This window comes from Dreissena polymorpha, chromosome 16, assembly GCF_020536995.1.
Source record: "Dreissena polymorpha isolate Duluth1 chromosome 16, UMN_Dpol_1.0, whole genome shotgun sequence".
NCBI classification, from domain to species: domain Eukaryota; kingdom Metazoa; phylum Mollusca; class Bivalvia; order Myida; family Dreissenidae; genus Dreissena; species Dreissena polymorpha.
This window is the reverse complement of record NC_068370.1, coordinates 29,014,341-29,031,654: the sequence shown is the minus strand read 5'-3', so window position 1 is coordinate 29,031,654 and position 17,314 is coordinate 29,014,341. Positions and strand designations below refer to the sequence as shown.

The following is a 17,314-nucleotide window of genomic DNA, read 5'->3' as shown; positions in this document are numbered from 1 at the left end:
GTGGGAACGTCTTTTATATCTTCCCGAAAAGACACTGAGTATTGGTTTTACCTCGTGATCCATTTTAAAAGCTGGATTATACGCAGTAAGTTAAGCAATCACTCAGCAAGTATATTATCTTATGGAACGCTGTTGTTGCTTTAAAAAAATTTAACTTTGCTTACTTAAATATCCATATTTGGAAATCTTTTTACACATGTTCCCGTGACGATGATCTCCACGACCATTTATTCTAACGTCACATGTAAGGCTGTTTCGAGAATTAATTGTTAAATTATTTTCGTATACATCAAGGCATAAATAGGATTTGGAGTAAACTTTAAAATTACACGATGAGTATGGAAGAAATATACATAACACATTATAAGAAGACTTGTTATGCCGCCCTTTTAGTACCTTTATGCCCTGACTCGTCAATTTAAGTATATACTCATAATACAACATGTTTTTGGTCTATTAATCATATGATACATGCATCATCTTCTTGTTTTATTCGGCGGACACAGTAAGGTATTCGAACTTCGGTAAGTTATTTGTTTGTACAACATAGTTGGGTCATTTTACTTCTTAACCAGATATGTGATTTATATTCATAAACTGTCTTTCTGTAAGCAAAAGATCATGTGTTTGCATAAATATGACATGATTTCATGCAGGTCAAGTTTAGTGTGCATATTGCCAAAATTTCAAATTTTAAAAATGTTTTAAATCATGGCAGCATCGTAAACTTACACTGATTGGAAAAAAAAACATGTTGAAAAAGTTTGCACTCCATAAGTTAATTTATACACTAACAGTTCTCCCAAACCCACCAAATGATATTATTGACGATATAAAGTCAGATATATGTAATTTCATATGGGACGGAAAACCTGATAAAATTAAGCGAACTCAATTAATTCAATCAGTAGAATATGGAGGTATCAGACTAACGGACATAGATTCATTCATGAATGCAATCAAATGCAGTTGGGTTAAAAAAATATTTAGATAAAACCAATATGAGTAAATGGAAATTATTCTACCAGAAAATTCTTAAAACATATTGTGACTCCTTACTGTTTGCATGTAATATCATCAATAGTATCTTATCCTTTTTTCACTTTAATAGAAATAGAAATAATGTGTCCTAGCTTTGTAACTCGAAATAGATATTTCCTGTCGTGATGGTTCTGTATATCTAATAACTTTCTACTTGTTATACCTGTCTTACCCGTTGTTTTTTTTTGTTTTACTAATATCACATGAAATGTTGATACTATTCCAAGCCAGTTTTCAAGAATAACTAAGTGGAGTGCGCCTTTGATGAAGCACCTTAAGTATTTTAAAACATAATCACTGCCGTTTAAAAGCTAATGGGAAGAATGTAGATGGCATGTGACTACACCAGCGTGATAGCTGGCTTTAAAAGACGTTAACGTCATTCATTTTCCCGCGTCCATTTTTGCGCGACGTCATATTGAACGTTTTATTTTGTCTACGTCATATATTTGTAACATAAACAACAAAACAGTTACCCGTATAAAAATGAGGAAACAATTATCGGTAAATCATTTTTTTTTGTATTTAATATAACTATAATATGGTTGTAAAAAGACGTAATTTATAGTTCCGTTATATCACACTGTGTTTTAAAGTATAACATAATATCGTTAGCCATTTAGATTTATCGAAGATAGTTTTCACACTAGTTTAAAGAATTGTGATGTGTTCAATGATAGATATTCGAAATAGAGATCGGCAATACTATCGCTTGAGGATTGGGCCCAAAGCTCGATGGGAGACAGTGTCAAATCAGCGTCAACAACGTCTTCATCATATAGGTCACTGTTAGCGCAGGCCAGACTACGATAGTTGAAAGCGCAAGGGCAACTGCGACCCTTCGATGAACTTTTCGAACTCGAACAAGCCGAGCGCGACATTTTACGGCGAAAACAAATATTTTCCCAAAAAGCGAAAATACAAGATGCTGAAGATGAAGGGAAGATTTGGTAAGAAGTATTAGATGACGATGACAGTGAAAGACATCATACAGTTTCCGGTGACCTTATACCACCAGGACACACTGTCACTTCCGGTCGTACGATAGGAACCAAAGAAAGTGAAACAAACATAACTGAGCAGGTCGTGTCTGTTGTGCGCCAAGGTGCACGCATTGACAACGTCGAACTTTCTCTCCAGACCACCGGAAATTCTCCACGCCACTTGACATATCATGGCAACAGCGTAGAGTCCGGTTGCCCTGGTTTGACCAGCCACGTTGATAATGATATCCGGGCTGTCCACCTCGATGGCATGAGGCCCAAGCGCATAAATACCTTCCTGACAGCTGATACTTCCGGGCGAGACGTGGATCAGGCTGATGCGGCATCCAGAGGCGGCAGCTCCTTGACGGATCACACTTCCGGTCGAGACGTGGATTGTGCTGATACGGCGTCCAGAGGTAGCAGGAACTCCCTGGCGGATCAGAAGTCCGGTCGAGACGTGGATCTAAATGATATGGCCTCCAGAGGTAGCAAGACCTCCCGGGCGGATCGGACTTCCGGTCTGGATGTGGATCTGGCTGGCGCAGGGACCAGGGTCAGGATGACCAACCTGGCGGATAAGACACCCGGGCGTGACGCGGGGCATGTCTACTCGGCGTCGAGGAGCACATTGGCGGACAAGACGTAAAGCGGAAGCGGCGAGCCGGAACCAGGCTTTACTAGAAGTATTAGTAGCACTAGTAATATTGACGTTGTATTTCAACGGTTAGTTAACACATTAAACGGTGGGTTTAATTTGCCAAAACCAGAATTGTTTACCCTTAGCAGTAAGGTTACTGATTTCTGTAAATTCATCAAGAATATTGAAAACAATATTGAGACTTAAGTGTCTGACAGTAGTCTGAGACTAAGTTATTTGATACAGTATTGTGAGGGAGAGGCTAAGTAATGCATTGAAGATTGTATGTTGCTAGCTCCGGATGTAGGGTATAAGCGAGCAAGAGAAATTTTGCTGTCATGATATGGAAGGCCTCATCTGATAGCCAGGGTATACATTAACACAATTGTATATGGACCGATGGTAAAAGCGAACGATATTGATTGTTTGTTAAAATTGTCTCTAGAAATGCAGAAATGCGAAATTGCTCTATCCTAATTAGGTTTCGTGTCTGATGTTGACAATACGAAAAATCTAAAACAGATTGTAAGGAGGCTACCTATGGTCATGAGAACAAAGTGGGTTGAAACAGCCCACATTATAAGTGAGTCCTGTAGAGAGCCTCGCTTTGCTGACTTGTCAAAATTTGTTGACGAGCGATCACGCGTAGCTAGTTCCATGTACGGTGTGGATATGTTAAGAGAGCAACGCAGGCATGATGGTAGACTTTCTACTGACAAACAAGTCACGAGTACAAACAAAGTCAAGGTCACAACACTTTCAACAAATAATAAGGGTATTATACAGTTTGTTGTAAGAAATGACTATTGTTGTTATTCAGGTAAATGCATCGATTTGTCACAATGTAAAAGGTTCGTACAGATGTCTCCCAGTGAGCGTAGAACATTTATAAACAAAATGAAACTATGTAACAATTGTTTCAGAGCAAAACACTATGCCAAGAAATGTAGGATTGAAAGTGCATGTACTGTACCTGAAGTAATCAAAAACACCATGTTTATGCATAGTTGGGTTGACTATAGTAAAACGAGCCACACAGCTACAGACACGTCAGTAAACTGTACTTCTGCAAAAGGGTCTGTTATTAAGAATTGTCTAGAGATAATTCCTATAGTTGTAAGAGCATCCAACGGTAACGCTTGTCGGACCTTAGCCTTGATTTATGACGGCGACGACAAGACTCTTAGATGAGATGTCTTTGTTGACGATTGCTTGATGTCAGTGGCAACTGAAAAACAAGCGGTTAAGATATCGACAGGTCTACGAAGTATGTTGTAATGAAGTGGTTTCCGACTGACGAAATGGATGCGCAACAGAAGAAAGATGATAGAGACGGTGCCCACAGAAGAGCGCGCGCATTCAATTAAGAATTGAAATCCAGACGACAACTTACCATGTGATCGCGCTCTTTGTGTTACTTGGGATGTCAGCACCGATGAAATTAATATTAGGGTCGAGTTGGACGATAAGCCCATGAGAAGGCGAGGTTTTCTTTCTGTAGTCAGTGCGATGTTTGATCCGCTTGGACTGATCGCCCCAGTGACACTTTGTGCGAAAGCCATGATACAAACCTTATGTAGAGACAAGACGGGATGGGACGAACCCATACCACGCCAGAAAGAGTTGGAGTGGAAAGCATGGCTGTCTTCGCTGTCAGATATTGCGAATGTTTCCGTCCGACGCTGCTACAAGACACACAGAAGTGGAAATATTGTTAATACGCAGCTTCATATCTTCAGCAATGTGTCACAGACAGGATACGGTGTGTACGCATACATACGGTTGACAGGCGATGCTGGAAATATTTTGCGTTCGTTAGTTGTCGGGAAGTCTAGACTGGAATCCATCAAACAAGTCTCCATACCAAGGTTAGAGTTGTCTGGCGCCGTGATCGCATGTCGTCTGTACGAGCAATTATCCGAAGAGCTGAGCATGAATATAGACAGTGCTACATTCTTGACTGACTCTATGATAGTACTTGGGTACATAAACAACCAAACAAGAAGATTCAAGACGTTCATGGGAAATAGGGTTGCCGCAATCCATGACGTCATACAACCAGAACAATAGCGTCACGTTAATACCAAATCTTATTCAGCAGAAATTGCCTCCAGAGGTAATGAAGCTAGTGACAGAGTTAGCATGAACATTCGGTTGAACGAACCAGACTTCCTGTCACTTGACCAAAGCCTGTGGCCAGAATCGTCAAAAATTTAGCCACTTCCGGAAAACGACGCGGGGATTAAGAAAGATGCAACAGTGCTGGTCACAACTACAAGGACTAGATTTGCTTCTGTGCCAGTACTCATCCTGGAATAAACTTACCCGCGGTGTAGCATGGCTGCTTAAATTTAAAGAATTCTGTGTGCGAAAATACTTAAATAAACTCCCACAATAGACGCCTAGACACTCACGCTGGCGGATATACAGAATGCTGAAAAGTAAATTTTGCAATATATTCAAAGGAGGCATTTTAACGAGCAACTTGCACAACTGTCTACTTCAAATCCCGTGAAAAAAAGGGAGTAGCGTTGTGAGACTTAATCCAGCCTACCACAATTGGTTAATCAAGGTCGATGGTCGCTCGTGTCAGCCCGCATAGTATAAGATGATCATATTGCCCAGCCATCATCATGTGACGTCGTTGATAATTCGTCACTACCACGAGACATCGAGTCATTTTAAAACGTATATGTATCAATGTATTACAATAAGCAATAGTATATCAAATGTGTTTTCACATATATGCGCAATTACATACATTTTTATAAATATTTTCGCCGTTTATATAAAAAAAATCGTGATAAATTCATAGACGATTCATGGTCGAGTTACAAAATGTCATTATCCTATTCGACTTGAATAGGACATAATGATATTTTTCCTTGTTTCTTATTCTGTGACAAAACATAGATCGTGATTATTGAGAAAACATAAATACTAGAAATGTGTAAGAATAAATATTTCATCATCAAAACTACATTCATTTTTATATCAATGTTTTAAAGTTTTATATTTGTAAAAACAATATATAAAGTTGAAACTGTTAGTTCCTCTTTGTTCTTCTTTTTTTTCTGCCGAATAGGATAATGACATGTTCTGTTCTGCAAAATTAATTTGGATACGCTCAGCAGTTGTTTTGTATTGGAATATATACATTTTATAGCATGCTTACATGTAAAATGATGTCGAAAATAATATGAAAGAGTTTTGTCTTTGTACTTTCTTAAAGTTGGAAAAATGCCAGTTGTTCATGCTGTTTGAAGCAGCAACTACATACTTTTTCTTTATTCGCCAGCGAAAAATGAGCAGTAGTATTACTAAAATAATTAAAGAATAACTATGTATGCACAACTATTTTGAAATAGAAATACATGAATAATGGTGTTTATAATGATGTGGTAAAGTGTATTTCAGGTGATTATTTTATTTTTCAAATGTTTTCCTTATTAATTTTGAAAAAAGGAATAAGGAACTGGTTTATTATTCCTAATTTCAAGGTGTATTGATAATACATAAATAACATGTTTTCGAATAAATTTATTGATTTCACTATTACGTAATTTCGATTTAACTATTACGAAATAGTTCGTCATTAAGCATTTATCTTTTTTATCTGAAAGTACGCATTTATCAGTGACCAAACGTCTCAAACAAGGTTTTTTCCTACATACACATTATTGTTGAGTACACGTACAGCTCCACAGCAGATATTGTCAAGTATAAATTCTTCATTTGCAAATCAGCATTCATACAATTTTTCGGTAAATTACTTGTTAACTTATAATGCTTATGTTTCAGCTTTAACGTATGAACTGGCAAATAGTTTTACTAAGCAATGATTTTTATCAGGCGCGTTTATAGTCACGTATAATCTAAGATTGTGACGAGCAAATTAGTAATGACACTCTTTTGTGATATTTATTGTATTTTACCATTTTATTGTAGAAAAGGTTTTCTGTGTAGACTTCCACATTATCACTACTCAATGACAAATATTTCGTATTCGGTGTGGCTGTCTAAGACTTTCTTACACTAAGGTTTCTTAAGTGGAAATATGCTACGCCATCGAAATAACAAATTCTTTAATTTAGAGAAGGGTAACTTATATGAATGAGTCAACATAACATAATCGATATTTGAGATAAAACACACTGGAAAATCAACGCCATGTCAAATTTGATATTTATTATTAACCTTTAGAAATATTGTAAAAATAATGCTGTATTTTCATTTTTAACTTTCATTAACTAGATAGGAATATCGTATTTCTTAGCGTGAAATCCGTGTCAGTATTTAAAAGCAGTACAAACAGACTAAGTTTGTTTTAATTAAGTATCGTAAGTTTCCTTTACGTACCGAATTTTGTTCTCGTTTTGTACACAATGAACAAGATACTGGCTATTGGGTTAAACATAAGATGCATTCATGCATACATGCCTATTTCTGTATTATATGCGTTTTGATTTTATTTTATTGATTTTGTTGTAAATGTACCGAATTACAACGCTATAATTGTTCTCCATAATATTTCGACTTGTATTTGATAGTAAGGTTGCATATTATAAATTGAATATTACATAACAGTGTTGTTCTGGTGGGTTATCTCCCACTCGTATAATACGGTGCGACCACATGCAATAGAACACATCGTAATAGAAACTATTGCATGTAGAATCAAAGCGCTGAAGGCGCTGAAGATGTTAGCTATTGCATAATTTAACATGCAATTCATTTTTCAAAATCAATCTTTATAAAGTGTGTGTGATAGCGCACGGGTCGAGTTTTGTGTGCACTTTTTATCATTCTTATTATTTCATAGAAATAACTAAGACAAAATAAAAACAACATGCTTTTTGGAAGTTCTGAAAGCATAGAAAGTATGATGAAATTGGTAATGAGAACTTAATATAAAGAAAATTTGCAGTCACCATCCTATTAAAGGAATATTTTTTCTTATATCAAATGACTATCTCACCAAGAATATAAATTCATAATGAAAGTTCCGTGTACTTTTGATTTTTGACACCATATACAAATTCAAAATATACAATAATCTTCGTATCTTGTATATGGAGGAATAAAAGTATATAAACATTGCTGTTTATGCTTTACTTGTTACCCGAGCAGTTCACACGGTGTCAACAACGCTGACATAAACATAGGTATAGAGCACTAATGCGCTTTTAGGCGTAGCTGTTTTACTCAGTTTTCATCTTAGTGACTTTTTCATAACGCCAACAGACACGCATGAATATTTTCGAATATTTAATAAGCTGATTCGAGATACAACCTCTGAATTTTTGCTACATCACTGCGTATGTGCTCAATTGAAATGATGTAGCACTGTTCAGTGTAAGGAATTCCGGACTACTCTCGGTATGCTCAAACGACACAAATTGTGGCCCTGTTACAATTACGCGTTACAATCCATCTCGCAGAATTTCACTTTCGCCTCCAAGATGAGAAAACAATCGTTAGCGAAATAGTATAGTGTCACGATAAGAGAAAATCGTTTAATTATCATACCACAATGTTTGCCGTACTTGGTCAGCACGTCTGGAAATCATTCCTTAATGTGTGTATAGGCTGCCATTATTAACAAGTTTGCTATTTTGAATTCAATTTTGTATCAAAAAGCATTGTTCTTAAATGTGGCATTTTCAATTGGCAATAAGATTTGTAATGACCCTCTTATTTTTTATCTACTCACACTAATGTGTGGTTTGACAATGCTAACACACATTTCATGCGGCGAATATGCCGCTTACAAGTGAAAAAAACACAACACAATAGTTTAACTTTTGTTTAATTGTATTTATTTATTTAGAAAAGTAAATTGCTAACTTTATTTCAAAGTTAGCGTATACGCCGACTACATTTTCAAAAGATATTTATTGTTATAAATATATTTAATATAATATATTTAGTTGTTTTCGGTTTTAGCGATTATAAAGCATTTTCGAGGTTGCCTATAGTATGCCTGTAGTAATTGATGAACTCATATCCAACTGTCTATGTATTGAGAACTGTGAATATAAATAAGCTAAACCTTCTACTAACCTTCTACTATTGCGTTGCTAGCACCCGTAAATACAAAAGATCGCCGCTATCTGTTGAGAACCAAAGAACGTTTTCTAGAAATACCCGCTGTAGTAGCATGAACGAGGTTACGAAACAGGTCATTCGTATTATTATTATTATAAATTGTTTTGTTATATTCAGGTTTAGCGATTATGAAACATTTTTTTGTTTTTGTCTATCGTATCGCTGAAGTTATTGTTGAACTTATGTTCAACGTTTTATAAATTGAGAATATAAATAAGCGTCAACTTTTTCCCGAATCTATTAACAGACTCAATTTACGACCTGGGCCCGTATTCACCAACCGATTCTTAGACTTAAGAATAAAGAATAGACTAAGAACCAAGAAAAATGTGTTCAGTGTTTGAATATATACAGGCCGCCACTGGTGATTATGTCATTAACAAAATGTTCTATAAAAAGAATAATATAGATAGAGATGTTTACTGCAGAGTTTGACTCAAACTTAAAGAAATTATTGAATATTCTAATTTAAAGAATTTTCTTTATTCTTAGACTTAAGTCTAAGAATTGTTTGGTGAATACGGACCCTGTACTACGTCCTTGAGTTGTATGTGAGAGCGTAACATATTGCGTTGTTATCGCCCGTGGACTTTCCTTTGTTTATCGACAGGCGCATCTATTAAAAGCCTCATATCATGAATGCCAAAAACACCCGCGAAAAAGAACCACGTGTCGAAATAGGACGCTAAACGCAAATGCGACTACGACTTTTAATATGTAAGAACGCTCCGCAATTCCTTTGAAGCCGGGGCCTTGTGATTGCTATTACGTAAAGAATTGACCTCTAACTGAAGTAAGCACAGGAAACGCAGCACCTAATTGACCCATTCCTTCTATGTGCGAAGGCGGATTGAATTTTACAAATGTATGGTTTGCCTATTATAACACACATTATAATGCGGTAAATATGCGACTAACAAGTAAAAAACACGATAATTAAACTTTTGTTTTGAATTAAGTTATTTAGAAACCAAAATTCCAAACCTTATTTCAAAACAGCAAGACTACATTTTTTAGAGAATATTATTGTTATATTTAAATGTTTTTTTATTCAGTTTCAGCGATAATGAAACATTTTTTATGTTGCCTATCGTATCCCTGTAATAATTGTTGAACTCGTGGTCAACGTATTATTAATTGCGTAACCTTATACTAGTGAGTTATTCTCACCCGGACTCCCCTTTGTTTATCGCCAGCTTCAGATTTATGAATGAGATGAGCGAAAATACTACGTCACGCAGACGCAGCAGAAAGTGGACTATTTTAATCATTCATATACAATCTCCTCCGCGACACGTACAATACGATCATTGTTTTTATATTCTTTTCTATAAAATACCATTCGAAACTATTGCATTTAACACGATATTAATATAATGTTTCCATTTGTGAATAAACATAATTGGAGAACTCAAACCTCTTGCATAAATTATACAACTCTTTCTTGCGCCGATATTCGTAGTAAGCGGGAATTGGGCTCCTCGTACCTAGGCCGTACCGACCTGAATTTTACACTAAGCACTTTAGACGGTCGCTAAAGCGACCATCTAAAAACGGCACACTTAAAATAATGCACTTCACAGGCTGGCATTTGGGCAACCACGGACGACATCATCTGCGCGTAAGTTATGTCCATTTATACTTCCTTTTTTTGTAAATTATTAAAAATAAATATTCGACTATTATATTAGATGATTAATATGATTAATTAGATTAATTATCAAAAAGATTAAAGCAAATTGGATGGAGCTTATTTCTACTATTATAATTGTGTGCTTAAAATTTACTGCACCTGGTTACTGACAATCAAAGTGGAACAAGAATAGCTGGCAATTTCTAAAACACAATGAAAAGTTTTCCTCTGACAATAGCGCGTGCTAGTTTTTCTGTATGCACAGTTTATATAGAAGAGACGATTCATTACCCCCATCAATCGGAATATACAATCATAAATTTACTTCTGACATTAATTTATTACTAAAGTGTGTTTTGCTTTGTACGACTGACTAATATATATATAAATATATAATGTTATATTCATCTTAGAGTAGCTTTTTAAAATTTTCGACATCATGACATTAACATTTATTTCTACGTCACACTCAAAGATTATTCAAGACATGTATTGTTTACATTAAATGAAAGAATTAACATGAACAATCTTATACTTTATGGTCTTATAATCAAGGTATAAATAGGATTTTGATTGAACATTCAAATAACTCGATGAGCAGCGAAGAAATAAACAGAGTACATTCTAAAACGACCTTTCATACCGCCGTTTAAGTGACTTTATGTCCAGACATGTCAAGTTTAGTATATAATATCACAATTATAATAGAAAATATTTAGTCGATACATCGTTTTATATATACATTATCTTCTTATTTGATTCGACTTACAAAGTAATATATTCAAACTTCTCTTAGTAATTTGTTGTACAACATTGGTGGGTCATTTTACTGTCCAGCCAGTTATGTGATTTATAAGTATAATCTGTCCTCTCTGTAAGCAAAGCATCATGTGGTCGAATAAAATACGATGGTTTCATGCAGGTCATGTATGGTACGCATACAGTATATATTCTACTCATAATCGCATGTGGTTTAAGATCATTAAAAACAAAAACACCGGGAAAAGCACTCATTTCGAAACTTTTTGGTCCGTGGTGCCACTGTTTTGCGTAATTATCACTTTCTGTGTAATTTGTTCAATTTAATATAAATGATGTGTTCTTTATTTGTTACTCGAAATGTATATTTCTTGTTATGTTGGTTCTTATATTTGGTTAATTATAATTCTGCAGCTGTGTAACCCGTTTTTAGTTGTTTGCTTGCAAACAACTAAGGTTAGTACTACGCTTTGCAAGTCGGTCTGCTCTTTACTACGCTTAGAACGATATCCACCGCATCTGCCGCATCTGAGGCTATTAATAGATGCGGGAAAATAACACTTTTGCTGATAAACAAGTATAGTGGGATGTTTGGTAACCTTGTTCATAGTGCATGCTACATGTACTACAGCGGGGTTAAATTTGATATTTCTTAAGAAACGTTCTTTTGTTCTCAACATATAGCGGCGATCTTTAGTATTTACGGGTGCTAAACACGCAATAGAAGAAGGGTAAGCTTGTTTATATTTACAGTTCTCAATTTATAAAACGTTGAACATGAGTTCCCCAATTACTACAGGTATACTATAGACAACCACAAAAATGCTTTATAATCGCTAAAACCGAATATAAAAAAATCAACTTAATATAACACGAAATATCTTTTTAAAAAGGTAGTCGGCGTAAATGCTGACTTTGAAATAAAGTTTGCATTTTACGTTTGTAAATAATTAAATTGAAAACAAAAGTTTAACTATTGTGTTATTTGTCATAAACGCATATTCACCGCATGAAATGTGTGTTATCATTGTCAAACCACACATTAGTGTAAGTAGATAAAAAGTATACTACGGGAGTGCACATCATATGTGTCCTCACATGCCTTATTATGGGTATATTTCTTAACCATCGAAATATATGGTATGTTAATATTTTATTTACACGCAGTTTTCTTTCGACACATTAAAATCACACTTTCATAGCCGCGTCATGCGAAAATGGGTCTTATGCGTATCGGCCAGCGTTAATTAAGCCCAACATATGCATTTGCACAGCACTTGGGGCAATCAATTAAACGATTTTCCTCTAATCGTGACACTATACTATTTCGGTAATGTTTGTTTTCTTATCTTAAAAGCAAAACTGAGTTTATCGATACTGTACCAAAAATTAAGACATAACAAATGTTGGTATATAACTATTTAATTTCTAAATCCTCTAGTATCCAATTAAGATTTTTTTATCAAACGAAGTCCTAATTGTGTATGATATGTGTATATTTATCAGCGCTGGCACTACATATAAATATAAAATTTATAAATTGACGTCATGCCGAAAACTTAACGAAAAAAACAATTTAAGTAACCGGTAAGATTGTTGTTAAAAGCAATGCTATGAATCTTCTAATATAAATTATGTTTAACGCAAATGGTAAACACTTCTAGTATATAATAATTATATAATTTGTTTTAATTTATCAAAGTCTTGACATGTGCGACCAAAAATAAAGAACACATTTGGGAGAGTAAATGCAAACATCAATTTAATGAAATATAAGAAAATCAGTACATTGACATGTGTAGACCTCTTTGTTTTTCGCATTACAAATTACATGGACCCTTTAAATAGTTCACTAGATTTTCTTCGAAATGGATAATGTCCTAAAAAAAGTATTTATACCTTACACAACGGTAAGTTCATATCCCATTTAATTCAGTTTGCAACAGAAACAGAGAAAATGCAATATACACGAATACTTCGAGTGAATATGTCATATTGTGTTACTATGTTATCATATTTAGAATGGAAAGTGTTTAAGTTTAACGATGTAAATTAAACGTACAAACCCGAAAACAAATGGATAATGGATAAATGTAGTTTGCCCCCATGAACATAGTTGTATTATAAGATGCCTTTTTATTCATACACATATCTCGTCGTTATAGATCATTATAAGCTATCAGTGCTTTTCAAAGCAGAAAGCAATATATTGTATATAGCTAGGGCCTGCTTGAAATTACTTGATGTTCTGTTCATCCATCCGGGAAACCTTTAAAATGTGTTCACTTGTGATGTTTAAATGTTTAATCCGAGGTCTATATTTGTTACCTCTTTTAAAATGGTTCAAATACCACATGTATTATTTTGTAAAAAGGACACACGATAAGTAGTTTACCATTAATAATCCAACCATTATTTCACGAGAACATGGATTTTTCTGTCAAGTAATTACTAAAGTACCAGAACCGAGGCTTTACACAGTCACAAACAATTGTTTAATTTATAAATTCCATTTCTAATCGACATCTCTGAATTCAATTGCTATTTTTTTAAAGGTCTTTATTTAGCAATAAAGCTGAAGCAAACAATTAAACAAATGTAGTGTAAAATATATTTTTTTTCAAGTACGCTACAATACAATCCGCTCATCTGCGATTGCCAGCTGCGATGGCTTATTGAGACAGTACAGGACAGCCAGTCCAAGCTCAAAGTGCGAGACGCCGTGTGTGAGGTGCCCGCACACCTGCGGGGACGTAACCTAGTGAACGTTACCCAAGCGGATCTTAACTGCAGCACGCAGGCAAACGGTATGTGCATCGTTGAAACATTAAAATTACAAACCGTGCCTTTTGTATAAGCTCACCTGAGCACAACGTGCTAATGGTGAGCTTTTGTGTTCACTTTTGTCTGTCGTGCGTCGTCCGTCGTCATTCGTCCGTTGTGCGTCGTCAACATTCACCTAAAAAACACTCTAAAGGCCACATTTATTGTCCAATTTTAATGACACTTGGTCGGAAGATTTATTATAATAAAATATCAACTGAGTTTGAAAATTGTCGCGGTCCGTTTAAAACATGACCACCTGGGAAAGATACAGTTGTCTTTAAGTGGCTATAATAAAACCTTTGAAACACTCTAGACATTTTTATTTGTTTCAGTTTAATCTTAATGAAACTTGGTCAGAATATCTGTTCTTATGATATCTCGGCTGAGTTAGTAAAAGACCCAGTCCTTAAAAAACATTGCCATCGGAGGGTGGGGTAGTTTTCCTTATATGGATTAAGCAAAACCGTGCTAACACTATAGGGCTTAGAAATGGTAATTGACTATTGAAAAACACGGCCGCCAGGGTGCGGGGCCGAGTTCCTTAAATGGCTCCAGTTCAATCATCACTCCCTTCACCGGTCTGGTCGTTAGTGGGGAAATAAGAAACGACGTAACAGAGATCCAACGCCAGTCAGGTTTTTTGTGGGCTGCCATGAGTAGCTCATCCATGGAAGGGACGTCAACTCTTTCACATTTACCATCCCGCTTTTCTTCTGGCCGCCTCACGGCGACCTCCCTTAAGGGTTTCGTGAGCATAGCTTTTCACAGGGATTCGTGCCCGGTGACGTGTTCAAAAACAAAGCCAGATTTCGTCGTTCGACTGTCACTTGGAGGGGTTCTTGTGGGCCAATAAGTGCTGCTGTCATGTTCCGGACGTACTATTTGGTATTGTGCTCCAGGAAGGAGATACCGAGCAGTCTTCGGAGATACTTGTTCCCAAAGGCCTGTATCCTGCGTTCTGATACCCCGTGAATTGTCCAGGTCTGGCCGCCGTACAGTAGGATGGAGACAACGTGGGACTTGAAAAACCTGTACTTGGGTGAAAGCTGATAGACCTGCTTGTAAACAATCTGCTAATAAGTCCGGCCAATGCTGCAGTTGCTATGGTGATTCTTAATCGGACCTCAGCGGTAATTGTTTCAACCTTGGGCATGGTTCCTCCTAAATAGTGTAATGTGTTTTATTTTGTATTCATGTTTATTGCCGTTCATGGTGATGTCTGCGCTGATTTTGTTCATGATATTTACCATGATATTTGACTTTTCCGAGCTGACCTCCATTCCGTGTGTTCATACTCTTTCGTAGATCTTGTGAGTGAGGTTATTCCACTACATGGTCAATCTCATCAGCGAATCTCAAGTTGGATTTGGGTCTGCCACCAATGGAGATTGAGCTCAGGGATCTTGGGAATCTCCTTAATTATCATCTTACAGAAAAGGTTAAACAGGATAAGGTAGAAAGCAAACCCTGACGGAGGCCAACTTATATCCTAAAAAGTCATCCATTTGTCCATTTAAAATAACTGCGCCGCCGGCGTTTCCATAGAGTTCTTGGATGACTTGCAACAGCCCTTCGTCACTGTTAAACCCTTTTATAACCAATCGGTTGAGTATGATTCTTGGATGGCTAATAAGGCTGATGATTCGGTATTTCTTGCACAGCTTGAGGTTGACATGTTTAGGCAACGAGATGACCAGAGACTGTGTCAATTCATTGGACCACTTATTCTCCACTTCTGCCATAGTGCCGTGATTGCTGCAGGCGTTGCCTCTTCTCTATGTTTAATGAGTTCTGAAGCGACGTTGTCTGCTCCAGGATATTGTAATGCCTTCAGGCTTCTTACTGCCTCATGTACCTATGCCTTTAGAATAGACGAACATTCGTCGTCCGCTTCTGCACTGTGATCACTCTGAAGAAAACTTGGGTCTTAATCTGTTCAGGACTTCGGCACTCTCTTTGTCAATAGTTATACATTCCACATCAATGAATTCCTTTTTGGCTTCTTTCATCTTCTTCCTCAACTACCTAATCCATGTTTTTTAGACTCATTCAAGACTCATGGCTGGTTTACTTCTCTTGCATCGGATCTATCCCCGTCTCGCACATGTCCAGTGAAATCTTGTTAACGCTGTTATTACTATATTCAACAGCAAATTTTCATAAAACTTGGTCACAACATTTGTTTCAATAACACATCGGCTGCGGTTGAAAACGGGTCATGTGAGCTTCTAAACTATGTCACTAGGTAAAATTGTAAAAAGCATTAATATTTTCTAGACTTCACGTCTTTTAAAATCTTCATGTAACTCGACCAAAACAATAATTCTTATGATACATCAGCCGAGTTAAAAAATGAAAATAAGCCGACTTATTAATTATTTGTTTCATAAAGTTGTTTTGAACTCCACTTTGTCGGAATAGTGCAATAACTTATTGTCTTGCGGACTAAGGCCCATAGTCCTGTGACTTGATGCTGTTATCATACTGTAACTTAGTATTCATGGTTCCACACATTTAAAATTGTTGAATTGGTACAAATGTAAAAGCCCCAGCTTTGATGGTAATACATCCTTCTCATACTTTTGTGAAATGCGGGCATGATTAAAATAAAGTGGAAGTACACTGGCCTCACAATCTGATGGTTGCAAATTCGAGCCCATGAGCGCTGTTTTGACCTGATGAACCTTAAAAATCATTTGTTGAATGATATGTTACAGATGGTTTACTGAGAAGCAGGACCAGGATTGACTAGTATAGAAAAAAGTATATACCTTTTGTGTATGAGTTTTATAAAACTTTTTTCATATTGATGATTTTCGGAACCTTGAACATCTTTTCTTATATTATTAACAGAAATATTATTCCAAGTGATCTTCGGTCAAGGCGAAAAAGAAGCTTTTTTTAAAAGGTTTACTCGTGACCAGGCCTTTAATTTAATACACTGAATGTGTTGATGCCAACTTCCATCATTTGACATAATAACTCCTTAACGTGTGTGACTATTCACTGCGGGAATCGGAGTATCGTACATATGGATAGGAGTATGATAGGGTTTGTCCCTCTTACGCGATATAATAAGTGATTCTGACTTGAATGGATTGAAATTTACCAACCATTGGCCCATTATCGGCCCATTTTGCAATGGTGTCTATATCGCGTTCTAAAACGGCGGCTTCAGAATTTGGACTGTCATCCACCACGAATAAACTAGTGTCGTCTGCAAATAAGTTTATATGGGCTTTAAAGTCATTTAAAATGTCATTAATATATACATAAAACAAAAGGGGACCAAAAATGGAGCCCTGTGGAACTCCAGCCTTGATT

General features: G+C 36.1%; 1 protein-coding gene across 1 annotated transcript in view; it reads left to right on the top strand.

The window, feature by feature from the left end:
- The window catches only part of LOC127861733 (neurogenic locus notch homolog protein 1-like), a 195,471-nt gene that overhangs the window by 23,955 nt on the left and 154,202 nt on the right, over window positions 1-17,314 (top strand). The window contains exon 2 of the mRNA XM_052400417.1: window positions 13,790-13,971. Coding sequence (XP_052256377.1) covers window positions 13,790-13,971 — 182 coding nt within the window. The remainder of the gene's footprint in view (window positions 1-13,789; window positions 13,972-17,314) is intronic.